The following is an 18,857-nucleotide window of genomic DNA, read 5'->3' on the forward strand; positions in this document are numbered from 1 at the left end:
CTTGAAAATTTTACAAATATAAAAAAGAATATATTATTCTAACGCCTGCTATAATACGATACATGTGCCAATCAACGTCGAGATGCCCCCAACTTTTCATATGAGTAAGTTAACACCAAAAGTTCTGTGATTGATGATAAATGTGAGTGAGTCATTACTTCATACAGGTACAGTCATGTTGATTTTTTCCTTCCTCAGACAGTGTATTTTTTATTACTGATATTTCTTTTGATGTACCTGTTGAGGTCTTTCATAATCTAGGGCTCAGTCAAGTGCGTGTGTATTAATGGAATTTCTTTAAAGGAGTAGAGGTACTCTGACTATCTTTGTTTTCTCACTATATAATACCTGAGCAAACACACACAACTGAAAAAAAAAACAGTAAATATATTCAGTTGTTTTATTTAAAAACATTTGGTTGTTTAATGTGACATACCGTATTGCATTTGTACAAAACTGTATGTAATATATATGCCTTATGATGTGTACATTATATTAGGTTGCACAAAGAAACACAGTTTCAGTGATATTGTCATTTTATGTCAGAATACACCAGATCCTGGTTGTCATAAAAACACATAGCCGGACACTTTTTAAAAAAATATATGTTATCAGTATAGGTAGTACTAAAACCAAATAACTTCCACTGGGTCAAAGTTCGAGGTGGGCCCAACTTTTGATAGAGAAGTTAACACCGAAAGTTCTGTGATTGATGATAAATGTGAGTGTGTAGGTTTCATCTGTGCAAAAAAATGTATGTATTTTATTTTATCTAGTACCACTGTGTCCCAGGTATATGTATAGATTTCGTTAACAAGTTTTTGCAGACATGCTTTTATTTAAAATACACAGATATACCGGCATACATCAAGTAAACAGTGTTGCTAGTTTGCTGCGTGCCATGTTATATGGATGCAGTTAATGCTGGATTTATAATGACCGGTTATTCGAGTTAAAACTACATGTAATAGTATCTGGTCTGAGTAGTTGCAGTGGCTACTTAATATGAAAAATCGTTAAATCTAAAAAAATACTTTGAAAACTTAGTTTAACCAAGAAATTGACGTTCTGTCGAGTTTTATCTTGATGGTCTAACTTTCAGTTTGGATGTTTCTCCTTAATTAGTTAGTTGATTTGTTGTTACGTGTGTCACGGTGCGAGGATTACTTCTCTCATCAAACGTTTTAAGAGTGGCCTGCATTCATTTCAACTTATTTTTCGTGCTTATATCTAATTAAGGTTCAATCACGCTCTCCTGGCACACAACTCAGGTATCTGGGCTGTCTGTCCAGGACAGTGGGTTAGTTGTTAGTTGGTTAGTAGTTAGTGACAGAGAAGAGGGTCTAGTGGCCTTACACACCCATTGAGTCCTTAAAGCTACGGTCACATCGGCCTTAAGACGTCGTACGATCACCTGCGATGGGTGAATGTCGGGTGATCGCGGACAATCGGGTGGTGAATCGTACGTAATCGTGCGACGTTGCACGACGTCGCAGACATCGGGGGTCCACGCACGACGTCTTTGCGGTTTTTGGTCATGCTCAAAAACCTGGCTGCGATTCCCGGGATTGTAGGAAATCACACGACGTCGCGGCTAATCGACATTTTCACAAAAAAAAAAAAAAAAAAAAAGCCACATCACACAAAAAAAAAAACGAAAAAACCAAAAAAAAAAACCAAAACAAAAAAAAAAACCGCTAATCGTACGCCAAACATTTTCAACAGAAAAAAAAAACACACGAAAAAAAAAAAAAAAAAAAAAAACAAAAAAACAAAGAACAAAAAAACAACACAATGTTATCACCTGGAAATATTAATTAAAGACGTCGCATAACCTTCCCACGATGTTGTGCGATGGTCCGTGCGATGATCGTTCGTTCAACCCCTGAGATTAATGGGAAACGTAATACAACGTACGACCGTAATACGACATCGTACGACGTCGCACGGCCATCACACAACTTTAATATTGCTCCTACATGATGGAAAACTTCTCGACAGACAATCGTAGTGAAGTCGTACGACCTCGTACGATGTTATACGATTTCCCTACGATTGTCTCAGATGCGTCGCAAAGTCATCGTTTTCAGTGTGAACACAAAACTAAGATTGTATTATCGTAGCCGAGCCGGGGACAATCATAGATATCTAGAATCTCACCTCATCGCACGACGTCGTAGCTCGGTCTGACCAAGACTTAAGAATTCGCTCTGGGTTGGAGCCGATACCGGGCAGTGAACCCTGTACCTACCAGTCCGATAGCTTAACCAATGTGCCACCGAACACACACACACACAGACAAACACACATCCACACAGCCACACACACACACACACACACACAGACAGACATACACACACGCACGCACTCAATCAGACACACAGACACACAACCAGAGACACGCACACACACAGACGAACACACAGACACACACAAACATACACACACACATACATATACACACAAATACATGCACATACACACACATGCATATACACGAACACACACACACACACACATACACACACACACACACTCACATACAGACACACACACAGACATACATATGCACACACACATATACACAGCCACACACACATACACACACATATACACATACACACACTCACAGACACACATGCATATACACGAACACACACACACACACACACACACACACACGGACACACACACACACACACGTACACACACACACACAGACACACACATACACACACAAACACACACAGACACATACACAGGTGCACACACAGACACACACACGCACACAGGCACACACACACACACACACGCAGAGAGAAACATACACACACAAACAGACACACACACACACACACACACACACACTCACATACAGAATATAAATGATAGAAATTATGCAATAAAAACCTCCAAGAATATGCACTTAAAACGATAACAAATTACATTTAATATACCTAGAACAAAGGGTATCAGCTCTCTTTAATGACAAAATTCTATATTGCATTTTAATTTATGAACGTATACTGTATAAAATTTCAGTCGCAAATCAGTTATCATGGTTAAAAAAACATATATCAGCATAAAACAAAGTCAAACGGATGTTGACATTTGATAAACAGAACAAACACTTCAGGGGATCAAAACTCCCATCGTCCGACGCCCGTGCCATGTGGAATTTTCATGCCGGGCAAGTAATTATGTTAACTGCATATGCCCGATGACAAGTGACTAATGTAACACCTGAAACTTTTTAAAATTTTGTTACAAATCTCGGCAAAATATTTGGAAAGAGTTCCGATCGTCTGAACATTTACATAGCTCTAAGGAGAACTAACCCACACCCTAAATGCTGGAATGATCAAACTCTTGCCAATGCAATTAACACACCAACAAGGAAAAACAATGTGTTGAAAAGTTCGATAACAAAACTTAAGAGTTATTCCCCTTTTACTATCGATTAATATCGGTAATTTCCACCACTGAACGTTTCGAATGAAATTCGTACAAATAATCGGTTCAACGATCTTCAAAACTTCGAAATGGCGTCTAATACACTTTAACAGCTTATATAAAAATAAATTATACGTGCCTTGTGTGTGCAATGAAAATTTTTAATCCTTACAAACATGGTATATGAGGTGGGATACAGATTAAAATTGTCATATTCAAATTAAATAGACGTTAACATGGGTTCCGGAATCTCGCTCTTTGCAAATGAACGGGGGCGTAATACAAGTGCTACTAACAAAGTTTATAATTTCCCGAGTTTCACTTGAACAATTTGTTACAAAGCATATAGATTATGAACTGTATTCTTATAAAAGTTGCAAGATATTTTAGTTTTAGATATAATAATCCACTTGTCAGCAGAAACAATACTTAATGTGGGGGTTTTCATACTTTGCAAATGTAAATCACGTTCGTGTAAACTGAAATGGTGAAGTTAGATTTCCATTAGCCCTACGTCACAATCGTGATGGTGCAATGCTCTCTAAGCATAACATGAATATATATTATTTTGCTTTATTACTAGTTTTTAACAAATCAAATAAATATGCTCAATAAATTAAAAATACAAGGCTGCTGCAATCGATGTACACCCCACCCCCTCTCTTGCTGCTGTTTACCAAGCATACATTATTTAAAAACTATTTGCAGAGTAAAAACATAAACTCCTGTTTACTTTGAGCCCGCCACGGCTGTTTTGCGAGAGACTTCTCAGCTATGAACAGAGTAAAAACATCCAAGAGAAGTGTTTTTGGGGCAGAGAGTGATAAATAATATAGTCACAATATGACACATGGGCCAAAATCCCTAAACATTTTAAAACCAATGCCTGCCATAAAAGAATGGCTCACAAGATCTACGACCATACACACAATGGTCACTAAACATTGACACAATTATATAATTTAGATGAAACAAGTGGAGACTACCAAACAAATAACAAAGTTTAAATCAATGAAATGGACATTAAGTTTAAAAAATAAAGTTTAAAATCAAAAGTAAAGAAGAAACGTTAGATACTACTGGACAGACATTACATTTAGTACTTCCTGGATAAATAAGGTTAAAATGATAAACTGTGTAACACCTCACACGTCGTATACCTTGAAAATACCGAACCAAAATAATAGATGACTTTTAGGGGTGGTTGTAATATATACTAAAAGCCAAAGTTATAATGTAACATGGATTGTTTGGAGTACTAATTTGTGAATGGATTTATGGATGTAAACCAGAAAAAATGTGCACGAAACAGCTCGAAGAAATGCAACGAAGCAGTTGTTGGCAGCGATTGCATGTTTTTGTGCAAGAAATATGGAATATTCGGGAGAAATCCTATCCAGTGTTCAGCATAAAAGGCCAGACATTCAGTCGCAAATCATTGCCACTCTGTGCAGTCCTTCAGAAATCCAGAAGTCAGAAAAAACACCATTAATGAACTGTTTGATGCAATTTCATCATGCCCACGCATCAGTGAAAATGACAGATGGCGAGTCATAGAGATGCTTGAATCTGGGATCTCGCAGCGTGACGTCCAGCACATCAATTCAACGTCCACAGAGAGACACCATATGGCACTTATGGCACGATATCAACAAAACAACTGGGTCAGGGACCGTCCCCGTACGGCCGACCACCCGTGCCAACCCCTAACTCTAACCCTGATCCTTCCTCAGATCTGGAATGGCATTCTCAGGAACTTTCTTCAGCGTTTAGTGGTCTCAATGAGACGACGGTGCCAGACCTGTATCAATGCTCAAGGTGGACACACTCGCTACCGACTGTGTGTGAAAACTTCTCTCTGGACCCCCTCTAGTGATGTGGTCATTTGCATATCACAGGTGTGCCCAATTCATGGACTATTGCTCGTTTCCATATCTTCTGACATGTCTCTTCCATGTTATAACGTTTCATACACGGCAGTAAAAAACTTATCATCAATTATCTTTGTCTTTTTGTGTGTCACAATAACTTTTGTTTTTTAGAATACATATTAGGATAGCTTATTTTGAACGAAATTGTTACTGATCTTGTTTTTTCTTGTCTGGGAGTCAGAATGATGTAATTTGTATTACAATGTTATTCGAAATAATTATCTACTAGTGTAATGAATATGAACATCTGAAAAGTAGTGGACTGAAACGTACATGACCATCAACACCTGCTCATACACAGCCACATAGAAACACACAACCAAACACACACACACGCGCGCACGCACGCACGCACGCACGCGCGCGGGCGCGCATACACACACACACAGACACACACACATACACACACACACAAATAGAAACACACACAGCCAAATAGAAACACACAACCAAACATACACACACACACACCACACACACACAACACACAAACACACAGACACACAGGAAACACATAAAACATACATACACACACACAGCGCGATAGAGAGAGAGATAGAGAGAGAGAGAGAGAGAGAGAGAGAGAGAGAGAGAGAGAGACTTACACACACACACACACACACACACAGAGAGATACTTACACACACACGCACACACACAGACACAGACACACACATACAGATATATATATATATATATATATATAGAGAGAGAGAGAGAGAGAGAGAGAGAGAGAGAGAGAGAGAGAGAGAGACGTACACACACACGCATACACACACAGAGAGACACACAGATACACACATACAGACACAGACACGCACACACACACATACGCATACAGACACACACAGACACACAGAGACAGACACACACGCACATACACACACAGAGACACACATATACACACACATACACATACACACACACACACAGACACACACACACACATAGACACACACACACATACATACATACACACACATACATACACACACACATACACACACACATGCACACACACATATACACACACATGCACACACATATACACACACAGACACAGAAAAAAAAACCCACACACACACACAGACACACACAGATACACACACACAGCCATACACATACACACACATATACACACCCATAACCACACACACAGAGACACACACAGACACACACACACACATACACAAACATACACACAGACACACACACACACACAGACACACACAGACAGACACACACACACACACACAGACACACAGACACACACACAGACACACATATACACACAGACACAGACATACTCACACATACAAACACACACACACACACACACACACACACACACAGAGACACACACAGATACACACACACACACACGCACAGACACAGAAACACACACAAACAGACGCACACACAGAGAGAGACACACACACATTGTCACAAGTCAAGGTTGGGATCTAGATTAATTGTGTAGTTGTGGGTCTCTTGTGACAAGAGGCAGGTCTATATGTATATTTCTAGGTATATGTACATTGTGGGTTTGGACTTGTGGCAAGTCTATCATTATTTTGTTAGCGTGTATTATGTACATTTCCCCAAAGTAAAAGAGTACTGAGCAGGAAGATGGGGTTGCACGGGCGTATCGCTTGAGGCAATCTTGCTGCATTGCAGATAGTGGTTAGCCAATGGGGAAAATAGGTTGGGTTAGTCCTAAGGTATAAAAGTAGTTACAGTATTAGAGTAGAGCGTGCACTACATAGGTCGGTGAAAGAAACGTACCGGAGCAGGTTATCTGGGTTAGAAGTAACCGTGAGTAAACATTAGTATTGTTTTGTGTGTATACGCCGTTGATGTAACTTGAAATATAAGTTGTGTGTTTATTTGTTCAGTTTGAATATTGTGTATAACCAACATTAGCAGAGATTGTTATAAAATGTGTATAGAATTGTGATAAAAGAGTTAGTTACTATTACAGTGACCGTCTGATGCCCGAGTGGAGGGGTGCATAGCGCTGTGGGTCGACATCGGCCCATATGATAGTCGATTGGTGACACAACGTAAACGTCGTCGCAGTGGATGACAACGTAATCGTCGTCGCGGTGGATGACGACGTAAACGTCGTCGGGGTGGATGACGACTTCGCGGTGTAGGATGCGAAACCGAACATGTGTTTTGAACTGTTAAGAACTTAAAGGGACTAACTGACGTAGTGGATTTTCTAGGGGTTGTGTAATTTGTTTGTGATTAGCGTTAAAGTATAGTATTTTGGGATTTGAATGAATGGAATAGATGTATGCTTGTGTGTTATAGGGTAAGTGGGGATTTTGTTTAGTGTAATAAATTGTATTTTTTTGAAACTTCGTGTGTGTTGGTGGTCTTTTTAGTTATCAGTTCGTGACGCACATACACGACACACACACACCACACCACACCACACACCACCACACACCACCACGCACCACCACGCACCACCACACACCCCCACGCACCCCACACACCACACGCACACCACACACCACACACCACACACACACATACCAATCTGATTAAAATTAGCTCTACTGGGTTTACACATGCACACGCACACATGCACACACAGCGACACACGCATATACATACATACATTCACAGACGCACACACGCACACATACACACACACAGGCACACACAGTCGCACACAGGCACACGCATACACTCTGACACACACGGATACACACACACACACACACACACACACAGGGAGAGGGGGAGGGACACGCGCGCACACACAACACACACAGGGAGAGGGAAGAGGGCACGCACACACACAGGGAGAGGAGGAGAGAGAAAACACACGCACAGGGACCCACACACACCACACACACAGGGGGGAGAGGCGAGAGAGAGACCGCACACGAACCGAACGAAGGCAAGATTTCTCCGTAAGCTGTTCAATCATTTGAGTTAGTTTATAATATTTTGCAAAGACATGAGTCATGGCATGTCTAAATCACTTAGTTTCCAACTATGTCTTGTCTATGGGGGTGTTTGGGGAGTTTTCTGGACGGATGATAGTGTAAGATCATTTTCAGGTACAAAACCCTGTCTGGCAGTGCACTGTACTGTAAGGGGACGTTACCCTGAGATCTTGGCCGACGGTTGATGCGTTAAAATAGTTGATTACTGTATTCGGTACGAGAGGAGGACTAGGGCAGGACTAGGGCAGTCTGAAATACAGCAGATAATATTTAATACAATGTACTTATTCATAAATGAAAAACAACATCAACAATAACACACCCACATCAATTCAAAACGAAACAAAACAAAATCACGAACAAATAAACAAGCAAATGTATAAGCCTCACCTTTAATATAAATGGTAACCTTTACCAGTTTAGTTATGAAGGTTGTGATATTGATGATGGCATCCGTAGTGCTTTTAGCAAACACTATTATTACTATTACTACTAGTGGCAGTAGTAGCAGAAGTAGCAGTAAAAGTAGTAGTAGTATCAATATCAGCAGTAGCAGTAACAGTAGAAGTAGTAGCAGTAGCAGAAGTACTAGTTTTATTTAACTCAACACATCTTAATTACCGGTTTACTCCAGAAAGAAATTTGGCAGTGCCCGAGTCATGTTAAATGTTAGAGGGCAATTCCACGAGTCAGGAAAAATGAGAGGAAACATTTAATTTCATTATTTCATTATACAAAGGGTCGAAACTAATTCACAAGACATCCATTTACAGAAAAACTAAACATTCTTGTTCACGTACACATCTTTCCTAATGCTTCTGACATAACACATATTACATAATAGTGTTTTCCCTAGAAATTTGGCAAGGTATGTTAGGGGGTGGGGTGGGGGGTGTTCTGTTTTTTTTGGGGTTTTTTAAGGCATCTTACCTTATCATGTTTTATATTTAAAGTCTTATATGGATATATACATTTGGTATGACCTTTGGCTGAAATATTTCATATTTCGTATGGTCTTTGCCAAAAATAATATATTTGTATGTACAAAATAATTTGAGACAAAACATTATATAGAGATACATGTACTACAAAAACATTCTAATATCTAGAAATACATTAGCTGTAGAGGTATTTATATTCTATGTAAAAACATGCAGATAAATTGCAATTTTAATAATGTAAAAATACTTTATTGGCCAAACATTTCTTAAAATGTCTATAAACTGAGGATGGTCCATGTCACTCTTGTTCATACTCTAAGCTATTTTCAAGACGGTCCTATTTCAATTTAATCGGGCAACATACTCAAATATAAAGCTATGCATTCAAGAAAAAGATAATGCGTCACAAATTAACCGCAGATACTGTTGTGCCAATCTAAGTTGTGTATAACGATGAACACTTTTCTGATACATGGTGGAAATTACGAAGGTAAGTACTACCGGAAATGGCCAGTCAAAGAAGACAAGTTGTCTATGTTTGAGAGAAGATGAAGAAAAAGCTGCCACCAACTATCATGATGAACAAAATGGATGACTGGGGTGGGATTGCTGGGCGGGGTGGGGTGGGGTGTATGCAGGAGACATCCCCCAATTTTGATTAACCATAGTTTTTGATACATCTATTACTTTTTAATGAATCCATATCATATAACACCAGCAACTACTGTGAAATGTATGAAATATTTCCGTACAGTGGTAATCTAAAAATACACCCGGATATGACATTGGTAGTCTTGTGACTTTTCATTACTGACATAGGTTCTTTTTATTTGCAGACCGTTTTGAAACCACTTTAGGGAACAGTGTTTGTTTTCAACATGACAGTGTTTTCATGAGCTCTACCTTTAAAATAAACAAGGCTGTTGCATGGCAGAAATATTTAAGAGATTAGATATATTGATACATCCTCGGTGACTTTGTATTAAATTGAAAGTCTGTGAAAGTTTAATTATAATTATAAAAATCTACATGATATTCACCATGCATTAAAATGCTTTTATCATTACAACAGTGTACAATGTATTGCCTTTTAGAACACAGACAGTGGACAAAATGTAACGTTCGTCACGTAACGTTTGTCACACACAATTATGTTATACATTTCCGTACACGTTTAGTTTAGAGCTGAATTGTAATTGGTATCCTTTTACAGCCGTGTTAGCTTTACTTCAAAGTCAAAAAATTGATTTATACAATTTAAGGGTTTCACACAATTTGGAAATGAAGTTAGTTGCATTTTACCCATGTCATTTTGAAGTAATATCTGGCACACACACATTCCTGATTACCCACCAAGCCATAAATATTTCTAAGCACTTTTCTCTGTGCCATCAAATAGACATGAACATTGTCATATTTTAACATCCCAGGTCTACACCCTGAGATTATAAAATATACTGAACCGCAAAAGAAACGCGACACATCGAGATTGTAGGGCGTGACATGTTCAATACCGTGTATGTCCTCCCTGGGTGTTCAAAACGGCCATACACCGTCAGTACATGGAGTGCACGAGGCGGTTCACAAAAGCCATTGGCACCTGTGCCCACACCCTCAGGAAAGCTGCCTCCAGTTGCACACGAGTTGTCGGCCGTGGGACCACCTGGTTAAGCCGTCTCTGGATTTCATCCCACAGGTGTTCAATCGGGTTCAAATCAGGGCTGAGAGCCGGCCACGGCATGGTTCTGATGTTGTGCTGACGCAGGAAGTTCATGGTGATCCTGGCCGTGTGGGGGCGAGCATTATCCTGCTGGAACACGTGGTTATGGTGACGCGTGAAGAAGGGCACTATGTGAGGTTTTAGAATCTGGTCAACGTAGCGCTGCGCTGTGATGCCATTCCCTCTGCCTGCACCAACATTTTGGAACAAATGGGGCCCAATTCTCTGATTCAGGCCTATAGCACCCCAAACCATGATGCTTTGGCCACCCCACGGGTCTCTCTCCAGGACACATGCGTCTCTGTAGCGTTCACCCCTCCTACGCCACACCCTCACTCTGCCATCCGAGTTGGAAACGCAGTCCCGGCTCTCGTCAGAGAAGACTATCAACCTCTATTGTTGATGCCGCCAATGTTGGTGCTGTGTAGCCCACTGTAGTCGTGTCTGACGGTGGCGGGCGGTGAGGACAGGTCCTCGAGCGGGACGTACCGGCCTCGGTGGCGTCGTGGCAGGCCATCGGTCTACAGGCTGGTAGGTACTGGGTTCGGATCCCAGTCGAGGCATGGGATTTTTAATCCAGATACCTACTCCAAACCCTGAGTGAGTGCTCCGCAAGGCTCAATGGGTAGGTGTAAACCACTTGCACCGACCAGTGATCCATAACTGGTTCAACAAAGGCCATGGTTTGTGCTATCCTGCCTGTGGGAAGCGCAAATAAAAGATCCCTTGCTGCCTGTCGTAAAGAAGAGTAGCCTATGTGGCGACAGCGGGTTTCCTCTAAAAAAACAGTGTCAGAATGACCATATGTTTGACGTCCAATAGCCGATGATAAGATTAAAAATCAATGTGCTCTAGTGGCGTCGTTAAATAAAACAAACTTTACTTCTTTTTTTTTTTCGAGCGGGACGTCGGCAAAACAGGTTGTTGGCGGCCAGTCGATGTCGTACCGTGTCGTCACTGATGGGTCGCTGTCCAGTGCCAATGGTCGCGCGAGCTGTCATGCTGGCCATTCTGAAGCGATCATGGAGGTGTTGCCGGTTGATGTAGCGGTCCTGCCTGGGCGTGGTCACCCGGGGGCGCCCGCTGCGGTGACTGTCTGCAGTGCTGTTGGTGTTGATGTACCGCTGCTGTAGACGATGGATGGTGCTGACATGGACATTGTAAGCGTTAGCAACCAGGGCACGCTGCCCGGCTTGCAATCGGCCGATAGCTTGTTCTCTCTGCGCTGCTGACAATCGGGTCATACCTGATGCGTGCAAATTACGAATGCCAGGAACGCGGTTCAAGTTGGTTTTTATACCCATAATCTCCACGAGATGCACGTGCATTTCGGTTTTCATGACAATTGTTTGCGACTGCCACCCACGGCCTTCGATACAGGTGCGTTTTGGCGTGTCGTTTCATGGAAAGTTGAAAGGGTACCTGCAATTTGGGTCTCAGTCATAAACCAGCATGTCTTGTAATATTGAGTTACATCCCCGAAATAAATTGTTATAATTTACCATATAGAAATGACATTTAAAAATCTCGCGTTTCTTTTGCGGTTCAGTATACAATCAATATTAAACAGTCAAACCTTCAGTACACAACATCTGAGTCCACGTGCCGTCAGCCTGACACCTGACACTACCCTGTGGTGAGTACCCAGCATCACACGTGTACCGCTCCTGTGGCGTTTGGAGGAGAGTTCACGTCGAACTGGGGTTGAGCGCGTGGTACTGACGGCGGTCCATGACACTCTGTTTTAAAGAAAATCAATAATAATTTTGAAAGCCTGTACGGAGAGGGACACTGTCATTTCGATGTCTGGGGGATGGAAAGAAGACATGTATTTGAGGGGAGGGGGTAGAGGGACTGTCATTTCGATGGTCTGGGGTGTGGAAAGAAGACATGTATTTCAGGGGGGGGGGGGGGGGAGAGGGAGAGGGACACTGTCATTTCGATGGTCTGGGGATGTAAAGAAGACATGTCAGTGTTCGAGATTAAAAATTTTGGGCAGTATCCCACTTGGATACTAACATTTCAAAATCTGGTATCCCACCTGAGAATTTAGTATTATATGGCATCCCTGTGGGATACTGGGTTCTTGAAGTCTGGTATCCAAAATTAAATTCTGGTATCCCTGGGATATCGGGATACCGTTAATCTCGAACACTGCATGTATTTGAGTGTATATGGGGGGGGGGTGGGGGGTGGGGAAGGAGAGACACTGTCATTTCGATGGTCTGGGGGATGGAAAGAAGACATGTATTTGAGTGACAGAACCTGGTACGGAAGGTTCGGGAATCGGGGACATGCTTTCCAAAGACGCTATTGAACTGCAAGTGTTAATGTATGGTATTTTCAGATTTCTGAGCACAGTAATAGGGGAACAGTGCGGGACCATTCCCCCCTCCCCCGCCCATGTACGGTATTTTTCAACTGCGTCCAATCAGCCATTTAACAAGTGTTTACACCCACTGAATGTTCAAGCACATCTGCCTAGGGCACACCATCCGAGGTACCCGGGAAATGTGCAAAGTCGGGGTGGGAGTTGAGGAAAAGAAGGCTATGAAATTTGCAAAAGGAGGTTTTTTTTTATTATTACTTATTTTATTATTGTTAAGATACTCCACTGAACAATACATTATATCAAAATTCTGATACCAGAAAATTTCATAATTAGCATAAATTCAATATGGCCGCCAATACCAAACTTGAGGCTATTTATCTCCTAAACGGTTGATATTAGACTCCATAAATATATTATAAGTAGATAGAAACATGATGCCAAAGAATCAAAATATATTGTGTAAAAATACATTATGACGTACAAATAGCGTCATGACGCACATTTGATGTCATATTGCGTCACCAACTCTCACTTTGTCTCATATTTATGACAAAACGTATAGTTTCTAATATATATAATATACTCTTCAAAAGAAGAAACGCAAAACCACATTGTCGTAACATTTGGAGAATTGATTTAATTATTGAATGGTGAGTCCAATAATTACCAAATGTTGCAGGATTGTTCACAATTCACTCTAGTCCATTGTGAGTAAGTGATAGGACACACCACCAAGGTCAAGGTCATCTGGAGTCAATACCGGGTGTGGCCTCCGCGTGTGTTGACAACTGCCTGGCACCGCCTGCCCATTGAAGCAACCAGAGTACGGATGACGTCCCGGGGGATGGTGGCCCACTCGGCCTGCAAGGCTGCTGCCAGCTCGGGCAGGGTCTGGGGCTGTGGTTGTCGCTGTCGGAGGCGTCGGTCCAACTCGTCCCATAGATGCTCAATTGGGTTCAAATCCGGTGATATCGATGGCCAAGGAAGGACATTAATGTTGTTGTTCTGTAGGAAAAGCCGTTGTGAGACGTGCTGTGTGAGGCCTGGCGTTGTCATGTTGGAACACTGCGTTGGCGTTGGCCATAACTGGAACGATGTGTGGCCGGAGGATCTGGTCAATGTAGCCCTGTGCATTCAGGTTGCCCTGCACGTGGACCAGGTCAGTTCTGCCAGTGTGTGAGATGGCTGCCCACACCATGACGCTACCCCCGCCGAATCTGTCCACTTCCTGCACGCAGTTTGCCGCATAACGTTCACCACGACGCCTATACACGCGACATCTTCCATCATGACGTCGGAGCAGAAATCGGGACTCGTCACTGAACCACACCTGTCTCCATCGCAGTTGAGGCCATTGTCGATGAATCTTAATAATATTAAAAAAGATTATATGTTGGCAAATCGAAGTATTTTATTGTGTGATGGCACTAATACGCTTCCGTATTAATTTAACTCGATCGAAAAATCAACCGGATTATGCCAAAATAAAAGTTGGAAAGATTTCCATAACAATTTGACTTTGTATTGTGCAGAGATACGTCCTTGATCATATATTACGGTGTTGTCGTCCAGATTGGCAAATGACGGCCATTGTTGATCTGATATTATGATACCATGTGTGTTTGGATTTTAAATAGATAAAGCACGAAAATAATTTGAAATGAAATTTTTATTGAAATAGACACGTCTCCCATGTCAAATTCAGTCCAAACCCCCCCCCCCAACCCCTCCACCCCCCACCCCACGTATTTGAAGATAATTGTAAGAATCAGTATAATTGTTGGAGCTCAAGAGAAACAGGGAGAGAAAGACAGGGAGATGGGTGGTTGTGAATGACGAATGAGATACAATGAAACACTTTCTATGCTCAAACATTAATTATATATTAATTTGATGTTTTAAATGTACTAGTTAACAAGGTATCCTTTGCTTTGATGACGTATATCGTGGCTTATATATATTTTTGCATGAGATAATCAGCGCGAAAGTGGGATAAAATAATTTTAAAAAAAGAAAAGAGAAATGACAGGATCTTTTTATGTTTTCTTTAGATTTGGTCACTTCGTCGTCGGTATATTCCTCTTCTCCTGAATGATTATTGACTGCAGAATACGATTTTACCGTATCGGAATGTATCTGACTTTCGAATGGAGAGGAATAGTCTTTTAAAGTATTATTTTGACATAGTTTCGTTGTCAGTAGGTAGTGCGTACTGCCTTTGTTGCTTCCGTGGTGGCGTATCTAACATATTGGGCTGCAACCTGTTCTTTTCACTTGTTGTAGGTCGTAAGTCGATGGTAAAATTGCCATATGGTCTCTGGATAGCATTCGCATAAAGCGACATAAAGGGATCACTGTCATTGGGGTAAATTATTTTTGCAAACAATTTCACTTGGTGTCTGTCAACGGGTGAATTAAACAAAGTCACATAATGAGAGTTGAGAGCAATGTCACGCGACTCTTTGCCTCTTGGAAATAGGTTTTGTAACAACAGAAAATTAATTACATTCTTGTGATGTGAAGTACAAGTAAATAGTTGAGAAATATGCTTATCGTTCTTGGCCTCGGCCATATGATCATCCAAAATTAAGACGTTGTTGCGTGCATCAAAGTAGTTATCATCTTGTAAATTGTGGGGGATTCCTCTCACAAACTGAACTTGGGGCATGGATTCACGGATAGTGTCGTAAAGAGGCTGCCACTCCGTGTAACACCATATTATGTTGTTAGGTGTTTGATTTATTAATGCTTGAGAGTTCGTTAACATTAATGTAACTTGGATTTTAACTACCCAACAATTAGTGGGTGATAAATGTAATATAGTTTAGAACAGTAGAAATATCCTTATGAAAATAATTATTTACATACCAACTGTTTTCCATGCATTGTATTATCGAGCCGTATCACCTTGAAAGTAAATTCTATTTTAGTGGAAATAAACTCAAAACAAATAACCCAAATAGCCGAAGTGTGTACCCAGGACTGTGTACTTGAACCATATTCGTATATAAATTGTAAAATAAAGTAAACCCAAAAATGTCATTGTCACCCGTTTTTGTCCTGAAGTAAAGCGACCCTTGGTCGAATACTGACCCAGCTGTCGTCAGGTGAATCACAGAGTTGGTCTGGCAGGTGCGAGAGTTCTTGTTGAAGAAGAAAGATTTACAGTCTGGGTTTATTTCACATCTCACGGCGCAGTCACCATCATTCTGCACGCCGACATGGGTTCGTATTCTGCCCTCCGTCAGGAGTAAGTTGGAGAAAGAGTTCTCTCTTATAAAGGTGGAAATCTCAACACAGTTCAAAGATTCCACTAACACTAGAACTGTTGCAAAAAGGATCAGTTGAAGTAGTAAACGAATGCCATAGTTTCTTCCAATGTTAATGGAATATGTTTTAAAAAACATTCTGTAAGAGCAGTTTTTAAAACATCATCGTTCGCTAACTAATGATACACTATGTTTAAAAGTAAATATGCAGAGATGTTTTGGACATACATGTATTGGTCGTATTTCCAAACGGTCTGTTATATCTAGACTAGAGAACGAAAAACGAAAAATGAGTGTGCACGTGTAGATTTTTATTCTAAAAGAATACGTTAAATAAAACACGCGACAGTTTCTACAGTTGCTTTCAAAAATCGAGATTTTTCACTCCTCAATATTTTATATTCGTATTCTGAGTGTTGTTGGTTACCTTCGCGGATCAGTGAATTAGTACTAAGTGAAAATACACTGAAATCCCACGTCGCCATCACACAGCAACTACAAACAAACCTCGCGCATGCATTCACAAGAACACAGAGAGAGAGAAACACATGGGAGAGTAGATAGAGAAATTTATTTTTTCTAACGACACCACTAGAGGACATTGATTTATTAATCATCACTATTGGTTCTCAATCATTTGATTAGTTTGACGTATAATCTTAGAGAGGAAACCGGCAACATTTTCCATTAGTAGCAGGGAATATTTTATATGTACTACCCTACACACAGGATGGTTCATACCACGGCCTTTTATATACCAGTCGTGATGCACTGGAAAATGTACACATAGGTAAAGTGTTGGCATAAAGACACGATATGTCTCAAATCGACCACGTCGTGTAGGCTCTGGTAATCCAGATTTATAACGATCAGATCGTTTCAGAATTGTATAATGACCGAAACCCTTTATTCATTTGCTTTGTGAAATATAAGCAGTATTGACGTGACGTGACAGGTTGACTTGACAATAGATTTCCAAATAAACAGATTACTGGTTGGAACTGTAATGGACTGGCGATTAAGATTTTCTCTATAAATCTATTTTTGGTCAAGGATTCTTCAGCAAACTACAGTTTACGCCAAACTGCATGAAGCTACCATTTCTATATTCATGATTTATGTATGCCAAGTTTACGCTACATGTGGGATCGATTAAGTTGTAGTTGTCTCTCATAATTCTAAACTACATCTGTATAGAAAAACACATGGCGGAGAAAGAATTCTGACTGCCACAAATTGCATCGCTAAAACGCCTAAACAAAGATAAATCAATGTTGTGATTAGTGTATTGATACCCACAACGTCACAACTGCCCAAGATGTCCCAATTGGGACATCTTGGGCCAAGAGATTCCATATACGTTGTTACATTTGCTTAAATCGTTCAAATTGTTTAACGATACCTCTATAGCACATTAATCAATTAATCATTGGCTATTGGATGTCAAACAATTGGTAATTCTGACAAGTAGTCTTGAGAGGAAACCTGTCACATATTTCCATTAGCAGCAAATGGTCTTTTATATCCACTTTCCCAAAGAAAGGACGGTACATACAAAATCCTTTGATATACAAGTTGTGATGCTCTGGTTACCCTATTTTAAACATGGACATTTTAGAACCGTGCCTGCCCAAACTAGTGGGATTTTCGCTCGATTGTAATCCGTTCGTTTGAAATAGACTACAATGAAGAGTCCATCCACTTGGTGAAGCTATTGAGTTTTCGTATTCCAACCAGAAATTCATATCATATCATTCGAAACAGTATGAAATATGCTGTGTAAATATGTTGATACTTTATATGTACATGTATGTGTGTGCGTGTATGTATTATTTACGTATGTAGGTACCTATGCATGGATGCAGGTAGGTCGGTAGGTGGATGGGTTGGTACGTAGGTACGTAGGTATGTACGTACGTACGTACTGATGGACAGATGGATGTTTTAAAGTTTTTTTGTTTTGTTTTTTAATAACACAACTAGAACCGCTTAATTGATTTAGTAATCACCGAATAGAGTTTTAGGGAGGACAGCCGCTACATTTTCCCCATTAGTAGCAAGGGATTTTTTGTTAAAAACTTTGTTTTGTTTAACGACATCACTAGAGCACACTGATTTAATAAATCATCGGCAATTGGATGTCAAACATATGGTCATTTCGACACAGTCATAGAGAGAAAACCGCTACATGTTTTCTTTAGTAGCAAGGGATATTTTGTATGCACCATCCCACGGACTGGACAGCACA

At 40.6% G+C, this 18,857-nt stretch overlaps 1 protein-coding gene across 1 annotated transcript; it reads right to left on the reverse strand.

The window, feature by feature from the left end:
• Positions 1–12,658: 12,658 nt before the first annotated feature.
• On the reverse strand, positions 12,659–17,035 carry LOC121389067. Its single transcript, XM_041520683.1, has 2 exons — positions 16,390–17,035; positions 12,659–12,747 (listed from the first exon to the last, which is right to left on the reverse strand). The coding sequence occupies exons 1-2, from the start codon at positions 16,745–16,747 to the stop codon at positions 12,659–12,661; spliced, it is 447 nt and encodes a 148-aa protein (XP_041376617.1). The 5' UTR covers positions 16,748–17,035.
• Positions 17,036–18,857: the final 1,822 nt, after the last annotated feature.

Source organism: Gigantopelta aegis, chromosome 14, assembly GCF_016097555.1.
Source record: "Gigantopelta aegis isolate Gae_Host chromosome 14, Gae_host_genome, whole genome shotgun sequence".
NCBI lineage: Eukaryota > Metazoa > Mollusca > Gastropoda > Neomphalida > Peltospiridae > Gigantopelta > Gigantopelta aegis.

Coding starts and splice junctions, on each gene's coding strand:
- LOC121389067 (XM_041520683.1), bottom strand. CDS start 16,747: ATGTTTTTTAAAACATATTCCATTAACATTGGAAGAAACTATGGCATT. Junction 12,748..16,389: donor TTACTTCAGGACAAAAACGG/GTGACAATGACA, acceptor TCTTTAAAACAG/AGTGTCATGGACCGCCGTCA.